The 15,706-nt window shown below is 44.5% G+C and overlaps 1 protein-coding gene across 1 annotated transcript; it reads left to right on the plus strand.

Moving 5' to 3' along the window:
* Positions 1-7,008: 7,008 nt before the first annotated feature.
* On the plus strand, positions 7,009-7,727 carry LOC123057409 (probable transcriptional regulator RABBIT EARS). The gene has a single exon (XM_044480402.1). It carries the CDS (start codon positions 7,117-7,119, stop codon positions 7,546-7,548), a length of 432 nt encoding a protein of 143 aa, XP_044336337.1. The 5' UTR covers positions 7,009-7,116; the 3' UTR covers positions 7,549-7,727.
* The last annotated feature ends 7,979 nt before the right edge of the window (positions 7,728-15,706 follow it).

Raw genomic sequence — 15,706 nt, forward strand, 5'->3', positions numbered from 1 at the left:
GATGCTCTTAGACCATTCCCTTACGCTGGCCTCCATGCCTCCACCATCACCAGCAGCGCCGCCTCCTTCCTCCTCTATTTGGACTTCAACAGACATCGCTGCTGGCGACAACGACTATGGCCATGATCATGGTGGTGGCGACGGTGGTGAAGCGAGAACATCGAGGCAACTGTTCTCATGCCTCTTTTGCGAGAAGAAGTTCCTCGAGTCGCAGGCCATAAGAAGGAGAGGGTCGGAAGCTGGAACACCCAACTCTATCAATAAGTCGACCATGACTACCTGCCGGCCACCGTAACGACTAGGGCGCTGGCCAAATGGCCAAACAAGCGCATTCACGACAACGGCGAGAAGCATATGATGTTGCTGCTGCAGTTTGATCTTAACCTTGGCCTCGATAGCTGGTGTGTAAGTGTTTTTTTAAAAAGGAGGATAGCCCTGGCCTCGGCATCAGGATAATGCAGGCAGCCATATATTACTAAAAGTGCAAAATCCAGCAGCCGAACACTATCAACCCGGAAATAAATCGAAAAACAAACCCTGAGACCGTATACCTCGCGATAGTACCTCCCCCAGATAGCCACTAATCCCTATGATACAAGACACAACATAAATGAAAATATACAACTCCTAGGCTACGCCTTCAAGAAGGAATCACCGCACGTGCGCCGACGATGGCGAGTCCACCACAAGGTTGAACTCCGGATTCTCATCCCTAAAGCCAAGCTTCAGTCCACCACCTTCAGCAAGGATACGACACAGCGCGCGACGACATAGTTTGATCAGAGATCTTTTGTTTCCACCGGAGTGCATAAACTCATCGCTGAAACCGTCTGTATCATCCGCCCTTATCTGTCTACCAACATCTTGGTAGCCGGATACCTCTGGAGGAGATAACAGAAGACAAAGACGTCTCATACCACCTGCCTCCCGCTACAGTCGCACTACCTTCGATCCGACAGCAACAGGCTAAACATGACACCTCCGCTAGAGCCACGGTGCATCAGCTGCCGGTAGCAGGCATGACTTGATGTCTCCATATAAGACACCGTGCGTAGCACCCGCCGGTAGCGCATCCACCCAACGACAGGCACCGTCCGACGACTCCGAAAGAGGCACATGTGTCACCCGTCGAGCAGCATCTAACCCGATCTGTTGATGGAAGAGACATCCCATACAACCACCAGCCACAGAAGGCCGTCACCACCTCAAGATCCAGACTCCCCCAAACGACCCCGGAGTCTGCTGTGGTTGAAGAGGGGCTGCCGCCCCGATTTCGGACGCTACAGGGAGCACCCACCGTCGCGCCCGCCGTTGTCATCACCCATACAACATAAACCACAACTGCGATCCCGCATCATGCGCTGTCGACGCCGGAGGAAGCTCCAGCCGCCATGAGCGTCCTGCAACATCCCCGGGTGCGGGATCCCAAGATCCGCTGCCACAGGCGCCGCCAGGAGGACCCACAATCTGGCCCGTCATCCCAGGCAGAGGAGACTCCACCACCGCCATGTTCGGATCCAGGCCGAAGTCGCTGCCGCGTCCGGCAAGACCGCATCCGGGCCGGACGCTGCTGCCGCCACCGGGAACGCCCAGCCCCACCTCCATCCTCTCGCTATCTCACCCCGCATCACTACAAACGCCTCCAGCAGGAGCCACCGCGCCGCCATGGATCGAGGAAGAGGTCGTACCTCCGCGGATCTGACGCCCTTGTCACCGTACATTCCGGAAAGGAGGAGCAGCCCTCAGCCGCCGCTGTCGAATACATGGGCTCTGCTCGGCGCTGTCCCCTGACAGCGGTGGAGGGGAAGGAGGGATGGGATCGAGGCGGCTGGGGGTTGCCCCCCCCTCCCCCCCTCCCCGATCGCCCTGGAGGGGCGAGCGGCGAAGGTGTACGGGTGATATCGTAAAGAAAAGGCCGTGTAAGTGTTTACTATCGTCCTTTTAATCTTCTTATTACTTATTCTCCTTGAACTACTTAGCTAGTGTGTGTGTGTGAGAGAGAGAGAGCACTAGACCTACAAACCTACTCCACTTAGCTACTCACTACTCACATGCATACGTAAGTATATACGCGGATCCGGATGGAGGTACATACGCATGTTTGTACTGCACTGTACATATACTTTGGTCTGTACCACCTACGGTCTTCCCCTAATTCCAAGGTTATACCATGGTCAACAAAAGTATAGTGTTTTTGTCTCATTAATCTGTTGGATATATGTTCGCAAAAAGAAAGAAAAATCCGTGCTCAAGTTTTGCATCTTTTGCTTCCATGGTCATCATGAAGCTGCTCGTTTAATTGTGTAGTGTTTTTGTCATTGGTTGCTGAGTTTTTAGGGACCTGCAATTCCCCTTTTCCCATCCTGCGCGAGGTTGGGCTTTCTATACTACTGTTCTGTTTGAGGGTGGAATTGTCAGCTAGTAGTGATGCGGTCTGATCCTGGTTTAGATGGCTTTCCTTGTCGATGTATGAACTATTTATCAATTTCAATCAAATTGGGAGCCAGGCTTTTTCATAGAAGAAAAATGTTTTTGCGCCTATCTGTAAGTCTTTTTTTCAGCACTTTCACGCACCATAATGTTTTTCTTCAAATGTTAGTTTATACAGAAAGCCTATAGCTCGTAAAGAAGAGCAATTTTAACATGTTCCCTTTTATCTCTCTTTTGACATGGCATGTAAGAGGGAGCATGTTAAAAAAACCTCCCCAAACAACAGAACGAGGCCACCTACGGACGGGCATGTATTTTTACTATCCTAGGTGGCTTCCTTTAGAAAAGAACCAGGCTACCTTCTACAGGATAGCATCCTAAACTCTCCTCAAACAGCCGAGCAACCCGCCCGATCACTGATCGGTCACGAAATTTCGTCCCGGTTGGGTGTCGCTTACATGCCTCAAACGTCCGGGCAGACCGGCACCCCTCATATCCAGCCCAAATATGGGGCGGATATGCGAGCGCCTGGGTGCACCCGCTATGTCGGACCCGGCCCACGCTGGCCCACCCGACCTCACATATATTCCCCCTCATCCGCTCACCGGATCACACCTAGCCACTTTACTTCAATCCCCCCCTCCCCCACTCCCCCCCGCCACCCAAGCTCATCTCCAGCGGTCTCCGGTGTCTCTGGCATGGCGGGCAGGGGATCTGAATCCTTCACCTCTAGATCCATCGACTCCGAGCTCATCCCACGTGGTCCCAAGGAGGAGATGGCTGTCCGGCTTGCACTCCGCCGCTCCCGGGAGGAGGCCCGCGCCCGGCAGCGCTTGGACTCCTTCATCGGGAATCCATTGCATCCACCCAAATGGCGCATGGCGCTATGTGTGTCGTAGCAGCCTCGCCGAAGGCGGTGCGATCGGTTTGGCGTCCAAACACGGCAGTAGACGCGCAACCCCTCCGTTGGAGCGCCGAGCATCGGGACGCACCATGGGCCTCATCTGACGAGAACATGGCACAACATGCACGCTATGCGAGGCAGCAGGCGTGGGAGGTGGCGGCAGCCCTCGCGGCGGTGGACGTCGGCGAGGCGGAGTCACATTCTTCTGCATCGTGGTGGATGTCGCCGGCTCGTCCCAGGACGAATCCATCATCGATCTAATGTCCACCGGCACCGTTCAGGTTTCGTGCTCCGACGAGGAAGAGTAGGGCATGGGAGACGCCGACGCCTTGAGTCCTGTGAGCCGGCTCATGTTCCATGCCCTACTCTACCTTGCCGGCGACCGGATCAGCACTCTAAGGAGCGCAACCGGCTGCCGGACATGGCCACAGCAGAACCGGGCGAGCTTCGGTTAGATTAGATTTCATGTTGCATGTAATAATATGAATTTGAGATTTCTAATTTGAGATGTCCGATTGTAAAATCAAATATTTAAGGCGTGACCAGTCACTGTGCGTAGATGTGCCCGATCGCGTCCGCGGGATTTTGAGGGGTGGGATTTAAGGCGCCTGGTTGTCGATGCTGTCAAAAGGACTTAGAGCATCTCTAGTGGTTAGTGTATCCCATAGTCTAAGCCAGATATAGACCATCAGAGGCCAACAAACGTCTCCAGCGGCTGGTGTATGGCGTGGTCTAAATTTTAGACATCCATCAGACTAGCTACACATCGTCTATATTTGGACTACCGAGCGAGGATGTCCAAACGAGAGATGCTCCTCGTGAGCTCTCTCCCGTGCCAATCCGGAGCTGTTGGAGACGAGAAGGACACCCGCGCCACGTTCAAAATGTAGCCGTTGGAAATATAAACTACCAAATTTAGACAATCCACTGAAAAACCGAAGTTGTCTAAAATGAATTTTTTTACACCATTGTGTATGTGAAGATATAAACTACCAAATTTAGACAAGCCACTAGAGATGCTGTTATATTTTGGGAGGGAGTAGTATCATGCATGAATCCATTGCTAGCGCTGATAAAATAAGTAGATGAGCCAGCAGTGCTGCCGTACGTCCAGCGGTCCAGGAGGCCAAGATCGAGCACTGTATGCATAGTTGATGCATAGTACTTTTCTTAGAAAGGACGATGTATACTGTAGACTGAGACTTGAGCTAGCTGAAGTTGAGTGTGTGTCTTGGCATGCATGACGGGACAGGCCGAGTCATAATTCAGACCTTGTCAGGACGTACGAACCGACGACGACACAACTGATCACTACGTTTGTGGAGGCGCGCCTTTTGGCCATGTATAGATTGAACGAAGAGAACAAAAAGAGAAGACTTATATATTGCTAATGATGTTGATGAAGATCCTATTACAGTGGTGCGATTTTGTCCGGACTACAATTTGAAAAGTATAAGCAACCTAGTCATACGTGTCGAGATTTTGATGGTACCTCACAATCTTTTTTCTGTTCGGAAAAGGCTCGGGTCTATTATAAAGTTCACCAACACTACAATGCATCCCAAACATTATAAAGATTGCATTGAGGTCCTTGGATCTGAGCGACCACTATTGCTGCTAGAACGAGTCGCTGCCATGTTCTTGTCGATGCTTTCTTACTAGAGCCGGTTTCTCCTTTTCAATGACAGTCGAGAAGTTTTTGTGCACGTGCGCCTAAGGTCCAACACCTCGGTGTCATACTTGTCGCCATTGAATCCTTGAGTTGATCCGAAGCGTCTGACACATTGTTGTCAGAGTAATGACTCCACCATGTCATGTTACTACCAACGTGATCCACGTCCCATAGCTATATTTTTTATTATAAGTCTGCTAAAATAAAAAATCAGATGTGAGTAGCTTCTCAGTAAAAAAAATATTTTAGACAAGCAACACATAGCAAAGCTTGGCTAGCTAGATAAGCATGTTAGTTCAAATTTTAATGTAAGATCAGGTTGTATGTTCTAACAATCTGATACTGCTTTACTAACTATAAAAAAAATGAATAACTGGCAGTTATTGGCAAATATTTCCTGTTTCAAATCAGACTAGATTTTTGTGATATAATGTAATCTATAATTGTTCGGAGGTGGATTTGAACCACTCACTCCCTTTTGATTTCAAGTCCAAGAGGCCCGGAGAAAGAGGATTCGTAATTCCATGCACACTGCTACACAAAATGGATTGATCCGCTAAACACCCACACAATCTCGATTTGGCACAACTACACTTTCCACCTCTACTCCTTCCTTTGGATCAGATATGAAATTCAAACATAATTAAATTTGTCGAAATGCATCACTTACATCATGTCATGTTCATTTTTCTTCTTGTAACTTTGGACGTGTTCGTTCTATTTGCATCTTGTTATGCACATGCCAAGTATGTACTCAATCTTTTTAGTATCGTCTCAACGCGGTGTTTGAATCAACAAAATCTTTTTCAGAAAAAGTGCATCGCTTGAATCAAACATCTGCCCAAGTTATTGATGTGGTGATGCCACCCCAAGTATGAGGGTGAAAGCAAGTGCGGTGAAATACGAGTCATATGTGATAACCCGGAGGACATAACAAGATACGTGTAAGTGCGCCTCAGAGGAGGAAACAGTGGGAGAAATGTATATAGCATACCATCATTAAGTATGCTCTTAGATAGCTAAAATGATTGTGTGTATATAGATCGTTCTTGAATCGTGTATGAACGAAACTAGAGTATGTGTTGCTGCGAGAATTGGCTGCAATATATTTTACTGAGATTTAGTTGCATGATCTGAAAATATATATGATTATATTGTACTGATTATGGTATATTGGTAAACAAATGAATCGATGAAAATAATTAGCCTTTTCCCATGCTCGATGTTGCATATTGAGGTGTGTCTCTTCCTATGCATGGTAGCTTGTTGAGGTTCATGTTTGCAATTATGTTATTGGGATGCAATGCTAGTTGTTGCAGAAGTTCAAAGGTCGTCGACCAAGAACTCCAATAACTAAATAAAAAGGTGCACGACCACCATCGACCCCCAACCTGCAAGCAATTGTAGTTCTGGTCTATGTCATGCACAGAGTTATGACCGGTGCATACAACCTTCGTCGAGAGCTCCAGGAACTCACCGTCACGCCTCCAGCCCTACCCCTCCAATATTCGGCACCACCATGATCACCGGCACCATCTAGAGCATCTGGAACATCCATCACAGCAATGTTAATTCTTAGAGGTGAACACCGCCTCGCCATCGTGGCCCGGAAACATCGAGCCAACGTTATGATTTGTTGCTACTCCCAATATCTTTGTCAATCTATCCTCGAGACTTGGATTTGAAGTTTCGGCACGACTAACCCAACCCCCTTTTTTGGTAAATCAGCAAGCTCTTGATCAGGCCATAATCATTGGTGTAGCGGAAACATAGTTCAGGTGAGGTTTTGACCTTTCAACAATTGAATAAGGATCAACAAAGCACTATGGTGATAGACAAGAATCACAACCAAACTGTTACCACCTCTGTAGCCATGATCTGCCTCGACGTCCTTCTCATGGGCTGGTGTTCCTCTGTGGTTGGCTATAGCCGGTAGGCTCCTCTGCAATAATGCGGCTCCCAGATTTAGCAAGTGGTACGCTTCCATCTATAAACTCCTCATTCATTCTACACGCAGGCAGCTAGCTAGTCTAGAGAGTGAAAGCCAATAGTACAGGAGAAGCAGAGCTGGCCGGCAAATATCTTCCACCGGCCGGCCCTCTCTTCTCCGATGGATCAGGCTCCCCATGGGGCAGCCGCTTCACTAGACCTGTCCCTGACCCTGGCCCCCGTGACACCGCCATCACCAGCAGCACCCCCATCCTCCTCCTTTTGGGCTGAAGGAGACGCCGCTGCCGGCCACGGCGGCCATGGTGGCCATGCCGGCGAAGGGAGATCGAGGCGGCTGTTCTCGTGCCTCTTCTGCGACAAGAAGTTCCTCAAGTCTCAGGCGTTGGGGGGCCACCAGAATGTGCACAAGAAGGAGCGGGCCGGCAGCTGGAACCCCCACCTCTACCTCCAATCCGACCACGGCGACCGGCCGGCCACCGCGGCAGCACAGGCGCCTGCGAGATGGCCAAACACGCGCCTTGACGACGGCGAGAAGCAGTTGCAGCAGCAGCAGCAGCTTGATCTCAAGTTCTCAACCTCAAGCTTTAATTAGCTAACTCGTGTGTACGTTTTTACTTTTTTTTTGCGGGGTGTATGTACGTTTTTACTATCTTCCTTTCCATCTTCTTATCCACCTTAAACTAGCTAGTGTGTGCGCGCGCGCACTGAACGTATTCGGATGTTCGTTCTGTACTGTACATATACTTTGGTTCTTAGTATTACCTATGGTCTTCCCTTGTCTCCGAGTTTTCTCTCTCGGAAAGGATTCACATGTATTACTCCCTTCGATCCGTATTAATTTTCATTAATTTAGTATGAATTGTTGCTGATTTCGTACAAAGTTGTACTAAATTAACAACGATTAATACGGATCTGAGAGACTATAAAAGTTCATTATAAAAACAAAGTACCTGTAACATAAGAAAAATTACATCAAGGTTGTTTTGACATCAACCCCGAGGTTACTCACAACAAAATCTGTCTCCTTGATTTCTCGTATATATGTTCGCAAAAAGAAAGAGAAAAGAAAACCCGTGATCAAGTTTCGCAGCTTTTATTTCCATGGTCATTGTGATTTTTTTTTTGTGAAGTTATGGTCATTGTGAAACTGGACGTTGTGTTGTGTTCTTGTCATTTATTGCTGGTTTGTGTGTCGAGTAAGCTGCGTGTGGTTGGTTGTGTAGCTATCAGGCAGTTTGGTGATGTTTGAGGATGAGACTGTCACCTGGTAGTGCCGTGGTCCGAACCAGATTTAGATGCTCCTAGGACTTCCATGTTGATGTGGATGAACTATTTATCATTTTCAATGGAATTGGGAGCTGCCTTCCTTTTAACAAAAAAAAATTGCACCTTTTATCCGTATTTTGGCGCTTTTCCCCACCTTAATTACATTATGAATTTATATACATGCATTCAGGTAGTACTCCCTCTGTAAAATAAAATAAAATATAGAAGCGCCTTTAGTGATCTACTAATCTAAACGTTCTTATATGCCTTTACGGAGGGATTACGTCAGTTCTTCAGGTTGTCTCAGCCGCAATAAAAATAATTAGCAAGAAGAAATCTAACATGATCTAGCACCCCTCTCTAATTTTATCTAGCAACCGCCCCGAGGTTACAAGCAGAATCACGAGTGTAACAATCAAATGAAATGCATGAAGCCTCAAGACTATTCTCATTGACTCGGAAATGAAAGACTTTTCTTCACCAAAGGCTGCTTGAACATCATGCCTGCATGGACCGTGCATGCAAAGCCGTACGACATGTCTGTAGCTCCTATGGACTGCTGGACCGCAAGATGCTTGATGTCTACTAGTGGTTGGGGCGCGCCGCTTGAGAGGGAGTTGTGCGCACATTTTCATTTAAAAGAACTAGATGACACCTCGCGCGTTGCTGCGGGAATTTATAGCACTGCATATGGATAAAATTTGTAATGAAAATTAGTGTATGAGAACCTTTAATTGAATTTGCACTACTAAATTGACTTTTTAAACCTTTATGGAATGATATGATTAGCCAGATTCCAAAGAAAATTCAAGACAATTTGTGTACTACCATAGTATCTCTCCACATTTCCTTAATTGGAATGCACCGCTAACACGGAACAGAATAATTTGAGAGAATAACACGGAACAGAATAATTTGAGAGAATAGTCTATTAGAAGTGCATCACAGTAAAAAAAACAAAGAAATTTCATCTTAATTTGTGAGTCTTCAGATGTAATGCACCCAAATGGGTATTTGGTTGCAACATATGTCCATCATGATCCATTTTTGAGAGAATAACCAAAGGTGTACAAAATGGCATAGGTCCTGAGTAGGACAGCATTTTTTTTTTGAAACGGAGTAGGACAGCATATACACTTCATTTTGTCACACCTTTTTCAATAGGCTGCTAGCCATCATAGAACAATTAAACCAAATGATGATCATAACGGGTCATATTTGATACTCTCAGCAAGGACAAACCTTTTAGGCTATGCGCGTCATTAAACCAGAACAATCATGTATTGATAGGTAACCACATATCAAGAGATGCTACAGGTTTGGAGACATAATATCCTAAGTGTTTAGCCCTACAGAAGATTATTTGATTGTAGTTATACATGCACATGCTTGAAACTAAACATCAGTTACTATTCCAGCATCTATCTCCAAACAAAATAATTAGAGCTCCCTTGCCTCATTCTTTTGGATGCAATGCATGTGCCCCCAAATGCCTATCAGCAAACAAACAAAACATTCCATTTTGAACACCTGCAATAGAAGGACAATGTTAGTCACATGCATAATGGTACCACTAGAGTACATACTGAAATAATAGTGCCACCGAAATAATAGTGCCACGAAAGAACATACTGACGATGAACTACACTATGCCATATGCTCTAATTCTACAAATCAATCAAAGGATGCAATAAAAATATCAATATGATTTATACTAATATGCGTGTGAGAGAGATGCAGACTATAGTTGCAGGTAGTACATGGTACTCCCTCCGTCCTTTAAAGAGTGTACTTCCAAGTTTCTTGGAAAGTCAAACTTTTTTATATTTGACCGTGTTTATATAATAATACATCAACATTTATGCCATCAAATTAGTAGCATTAGATTCGTGATAAAATATACTTTCATTATATACCTATTTGATTTCACAAACATTGATATATTTTTGCACAAACTCGGTCAAACTTTGAGATAGTTTGACCCTCCAATAAAGTTGGAAGTACACTCTTTAAAGGACGGAGGGAGTAAGTTTCATCTGTTTATTCCTTCAAGAACGGTAAAAACAAAAATGATTTTTTCACCATCTATTGCTTCTAAGCAAGATCAGGGAGATGAACAAGATCCATCGTATTTTGACACATGCTTGCCAGCAGTGCTCGAGTTAGAGAGGATTATAGGTGAGAGAGAAATACCGGACTTGCTGACGTGGAGGATGTGGCCGAAGATGGGACAAAGCTTTCTTCTAGAAATAAGGTTTCATAGTAGTTCGCCCGATACACAAACAGATCTTCAAACTGAAGCAAACTCAATTTTTTTGTTCATATCTAAGGAGATACGGAGTAGATATGAAGGAGAGCCCCACCCTTGGTGCAGCAGATGATGGAGGAGGATGCCGATGGTGGTACGTCTGGCCTACCTGGATCTCTGGTCGACGCCGGAGTGCGTGGCTTGAGGCAACGGAGCCAATGGGGCTTGATTCATTGGCAACGCGGTGCAGGGCTCGGTTCAACTACGAAGATTACAGGGGCTTGGGTCGGCAACAACGCGCGGGTCTCCGCCACTCCGGCGGCGACGACTCACAAAGAATTGGCCGGCAGCGACACCTCCCCAGCAACGCCACCATCGCTCCTAAAGGTGAGGTGTTTCAATTTGGTTGATCTACAATGGATGGCTATATATTTTTGAAGTGAATCCAGACCGAGGGGTTGATTTATTTTTGGGAGTGGAGCAGGACGCAGAAGATGAAGAGAAAGAGAAAATAGGGAGGAAAGGACACGGAATGCAAGGAAAGTGGGATGGAGATGATAATACAATCAGAAATAAATGTTACGGGTGAGATTGGGAAGGCATGATCCAATTCAGCCATAATTAACTGCATGCATGGGTTTAGGCAATAGTAATTCACAGCCATAATTCATGCGCTTGGATGTATTGCGTGCTCGCTTGGCACTAATGGCGGCTGTGTGGCCCGTGCCTGGCCGAGAGATAGAGAGAAATCGTTTTTATATGTGAGGATCTATTTGATGACATGGACAACTTGCAACGACGTGGCACATTGCTGATGTGGATAGTGTGCATGGTGAGAGAGTAGAAAGTAGTGGGGAGCAACTTCTTAAGAATGGTAGATATATGGAGTCCTCACCCCTATGTAGAAAAATAAGTAAAAAAAGAAAAGAAAAAAATCACCAATGCAACCTACCAGCGAGCGCCACTTTGCGTAGCCCTTCATTAAAAAATATGTGGGATCATCATCTCCATATAAAAAGAAAAAATATTTAAAATTTTTCTCTCTTCATTTAAAAATAATATCACAAAAGCTTTTTCACCGCGGCCAACCAGCTTGCGCCACGTGGCATAGCTGGTTGGCCGCCTTTCACGCGACACTTAATGGGTTTAATTAATATGACTGACATGTGTGCGGTTGATGACCCACAAGTATAGGGGATCTATCGTAATCCTTTCGATAAGTAAGAGTGTCGAACCCAACAAGGAGCAGAAGGAAATGATAAGTGGTTTTCAGCAAGGTATTCTCTGCAAGTACTGAAATAAGTGGTAACGGATAGTTTTGTGATAAGATAATTTGTAACGAGCAACAAGTAACAAAAGTAAATAAAGTGCAGCAAGGTGGCCCAATCCTTTTTGTAGCAAAGGACACGCCTGGACAAACTCTTATATAAGGAAAAGTCCTCCCGAGGACACATGGGAATATCTTAAGCTAGTTTTCATCACGTTCATATGATTCGCGTTCGGTACTTTGATAATTTGACATGTGGGTGGACCGGTGCTTGGGTGCTGTTCTTACTTGAACAAGCATCCCACTTATGATTAACCTCTATTGCAAGCATCCGCAACTACAACAAAAGTATTAAGGTAAAGCTAACCATAGCATGAAACATATGGATCCCAATCAGCCCCTTACGAAGTAACGCATAAACTAGGGTTTAAGCTTCTGTCACTCTAGCAACCCATCATCTAATTATTACTTCTCAATGCCTTCCTCTAGGCCCAAATAATGGTGAAGTGTTATGTAGTCGACGTTCACATAACACCACTAGAAGCTGGACAACATACATCTCATCAAAATATCGAATGAATACCAAATTCACATGACTACTAATAGCAAGACTTCTCTCTTGTCCTCAGGAACAAACGTAACTACTCACAAAGCATATTCATGTTCATAATCAGAGGGGTAATAATATGCATAAAGGATCTGAACATATGATCTTCCACCAATTAAACCAACTAGCATCAACTACAAGGAGTAATTAACACTACTAGCAACCTACTAGCACCAATCCCGGACTTGGAGACAAGAATTGGATACAAGAGATGAGCTAGGGTTTTGAGATGAGATGGTGCTGATGAAGATGTTGATGGAGATTGCCCTCTTCCGATGAGAGGAGCGTTGGTGATGACGATGGCGATGATCTCCCCCTCCGGGAGGGAAGTTTCCCCGGCAGAACAGCTCTGCCGGAGCCCTAGATTGGTTCCGCCAAGGTTCCGCCTCGTGGCGGCGGAGTTTCGTCCCGAAAGGTTGCTTCTTATTTTTTTTCTTGACGCATATAGCAGAACATGGTCATCAGAGAGCCACCAGGGGGCCCACGAGGTTGGGGGGCGCGCCCTAGGGGGGGGCGCTCCACACCCTCGTGGAAAGGGTGTGGCCCCCGTCTTCATCTTTGGCGAAGATTTTTCATTATTTATTATAAGGTATTCCGTGGAGTTTCAGGACTTTTGGAGTTGTGCAGAATAGGTCTTTAATATTTGCTTCTTTTCCAGCTCAGAATTCCAGCTGCCGGCATTCTCCCACCTTATGTAAACCTTGTAAAATAAGAGAGAATAGCCATAAGTATTGTGACATAATGTGAAATAACAACCCATAATGCAATAAATATCGATATAAAAGCATGATGCAAAATGGACGTATCAACTCCCCCAAGGTTAGACCTCGCTTGTCCTCAAGCGAAAGCCGATAACAATAAATATGTCCCCGTGTTTAGAGGTAGAGGCGTCGATAAAAATAAAATACGGACATGATGGCATCATGATTATTCTCATAACAGCAACATATATAGATATTGTCATATGATTACTTATGTTCAAGTGATGATCTATTCACAATGCAAAAGTATGAATCAGAAACCTTATTGAGAACCAACAAACTATAACCTCAATCATTGAAGCAATTGCAATTTATCATAACATCAGAAAGAGTCTATGTCAGAGCTAAAAAGCAAGCCCACATACTCAACTATCATCTAGTCCTTCATAGTTTCTAACACTCACGCAATACTTGTGGTTACAGAGTTCTAATCGGACACAGAGAAAGATAGGGGCTCATAGTTTCGCCCCACAACCTTTTACCTCGAGGGTAATGTCAACAATAATAACTCATGCCCCCTTACATCCAATTATATATATATATATATATATATATATATATATATATATATATATATATATATATGAAACTTGCATAAGGTAGAAGATAATAATAAAAGATAGACCCTTCGCAGAGGGAAGCGGAGGTTGCCATGCGCTTTTATGGTTGGATGCACAAAATCTTAATGCGAAAGAACGTCACTTTATATTGCCTCTTGTGATATGAAGCTTTATTATGCAGTCTGTCGCTTTTATTGCTTCCACATCACAAGATCGTATAAAGCTTATTTCTCCCACACTACTCATACATATTTAGAGCAATTTTTATTGCTTTGCACTGATGACAACTTACTTGAAGGATCTTACTCAATCCATAGGTAGATATGGTGGACTCTCATGGCAAAACTGGTTTAAAGGTATTTGGAAGCACAAGTAGTATCTCTACTTGGTGCTGAGAATTTGGCTAGCATGAGGGGGAAAGGCAAGATCAACATGTTGGATGATCCATGAAAACATACTTTATCTCAGATATAAGAAAACATAACCCATTACGTTGTCTTCCTTGTCCAACATCAACTCTTTAGCATGTCATATTTTAATGAGTGCTCCCAATCATAAAAGATGTCAATGATAATATATTTATATGTGAAACCTCTCTTTCCTTATTACTTCCTACTCCCTCCATTTTTATTTAGTGCGCATATAGCTTTGGTCCAAAGGCAAACTTTAAAAACTTTGGACCAAGTTTATATACAAAAATAATGAAGAGATACAATAACTAAATCAATCAACATTTTAGATTTCATTATTAAATTGGACTTTCACATCGTATAGATTTTATTATGATAAATGTTATATGTTTTTCTATAAACTTGTCAACTTTTACCGAAGTTTGGACTTCAGTGCAACTCTAATATGCAGATTAAATAAAATGGAGGGAGTATTTAATTGCAATGATGACCAAAGTATTGTCTGCCAACTCCCAACAACTTTTAAATCATCACTCTTTCTATGTGAAGGTCATTACTATCAATAAGATCAATATGAACTTTTGTTTCCTTTTATTCTTTTTCTCTTTTCTTTATTCACCCAAGATCATGAAAAAAAATCAAGCCCTTGACTCAACACTAATCTTTATTATATAGCTCATGGGACTCGATTACATAGAAGGATCATAAGGCAAACACTCAAACTAGATCATGTCATAAACTTTATTCTACTAGATCAAAATACTGCTAATAGGATCGAACTAAGGAAAATGGTAAAGATAGGAGTTGTGATTGTGATACGATACCGGGGCACCTCCCCCAAGCTTGGCTGTTGCCAAGGGGAGTGCCCATACCCATGTGATTATATCTCCTTGGTTGGTGAAAAAGGTGGAGGTGCTGTTGACTTAGTTGATGGCATAGACTTCTCCCTTAGTTTATGCTTGAGGACGGCATTTTGATCCCTCAGATCATCAATCTCCCACTCCAGGGTTAATATCTTTTTGCATAGGTCCTGTTTATTTTCCTGCAAGAGATGAAAAGGGATGAACTCAAATTTTGGTTTCTTTACCCTATCAAGGAGACTTGACTTTTTGAACTCCACGTGCATATCCCCAGGTTGAGGTAATGGGGCTTCATCTTCATCTGAGCTCGTCTCCTCCTTCCCATTGGGTTCATAGTCCTCTTCTTCCTCCGTGGTCCAACCATCGTACTCCACATCTCCATAGACCTTAGGATTAGCTAAGTAATCATCCACATAGCTTTCTCCTTCCGAATCCCAGGAAGACATGTTGATCTAATCTGCAGCGGAATAGCTCGAAACAAAAACAGAGGATAATTACGTGATACGGGAGTCAAAACTTTCGGGAGAATATATAGTGAATTTTTACCAACCAAAATACGTATCGTGCAAGAAAACGGAGTCCGAAAGACACACGAGGTGCTCACGAGGTAGGGGGGGCACCCTCCACCCTCGTGGGGCCCTCGTGTCCTTCCCGGACTGCTACTTAATTTTCTATTTTTCTAAATATTCCAAAACGGAGAAATATTGCCTTAAAAATTGTTTTGGAGTCGGTTTACTTACCGTACCACATACCTATTCCTTTTCGGAGTCT

This window comes from Triticum aestivum, chromosome 3A, assembly GCF_018294505.1.
Source record: "Triticum aestivum cultivar Chinese Spring chromosome 3A, IWGSC CS RefSeq v2.1, whole genome shotgun sequence".
NCBI classification, from domain to species: domain Eukaryota; kingdom Viridiplantae; phylum Streptophyta; class Magnoliopsida; order Poales; family Poaceae; genus Triticum; species Triticum aestivum.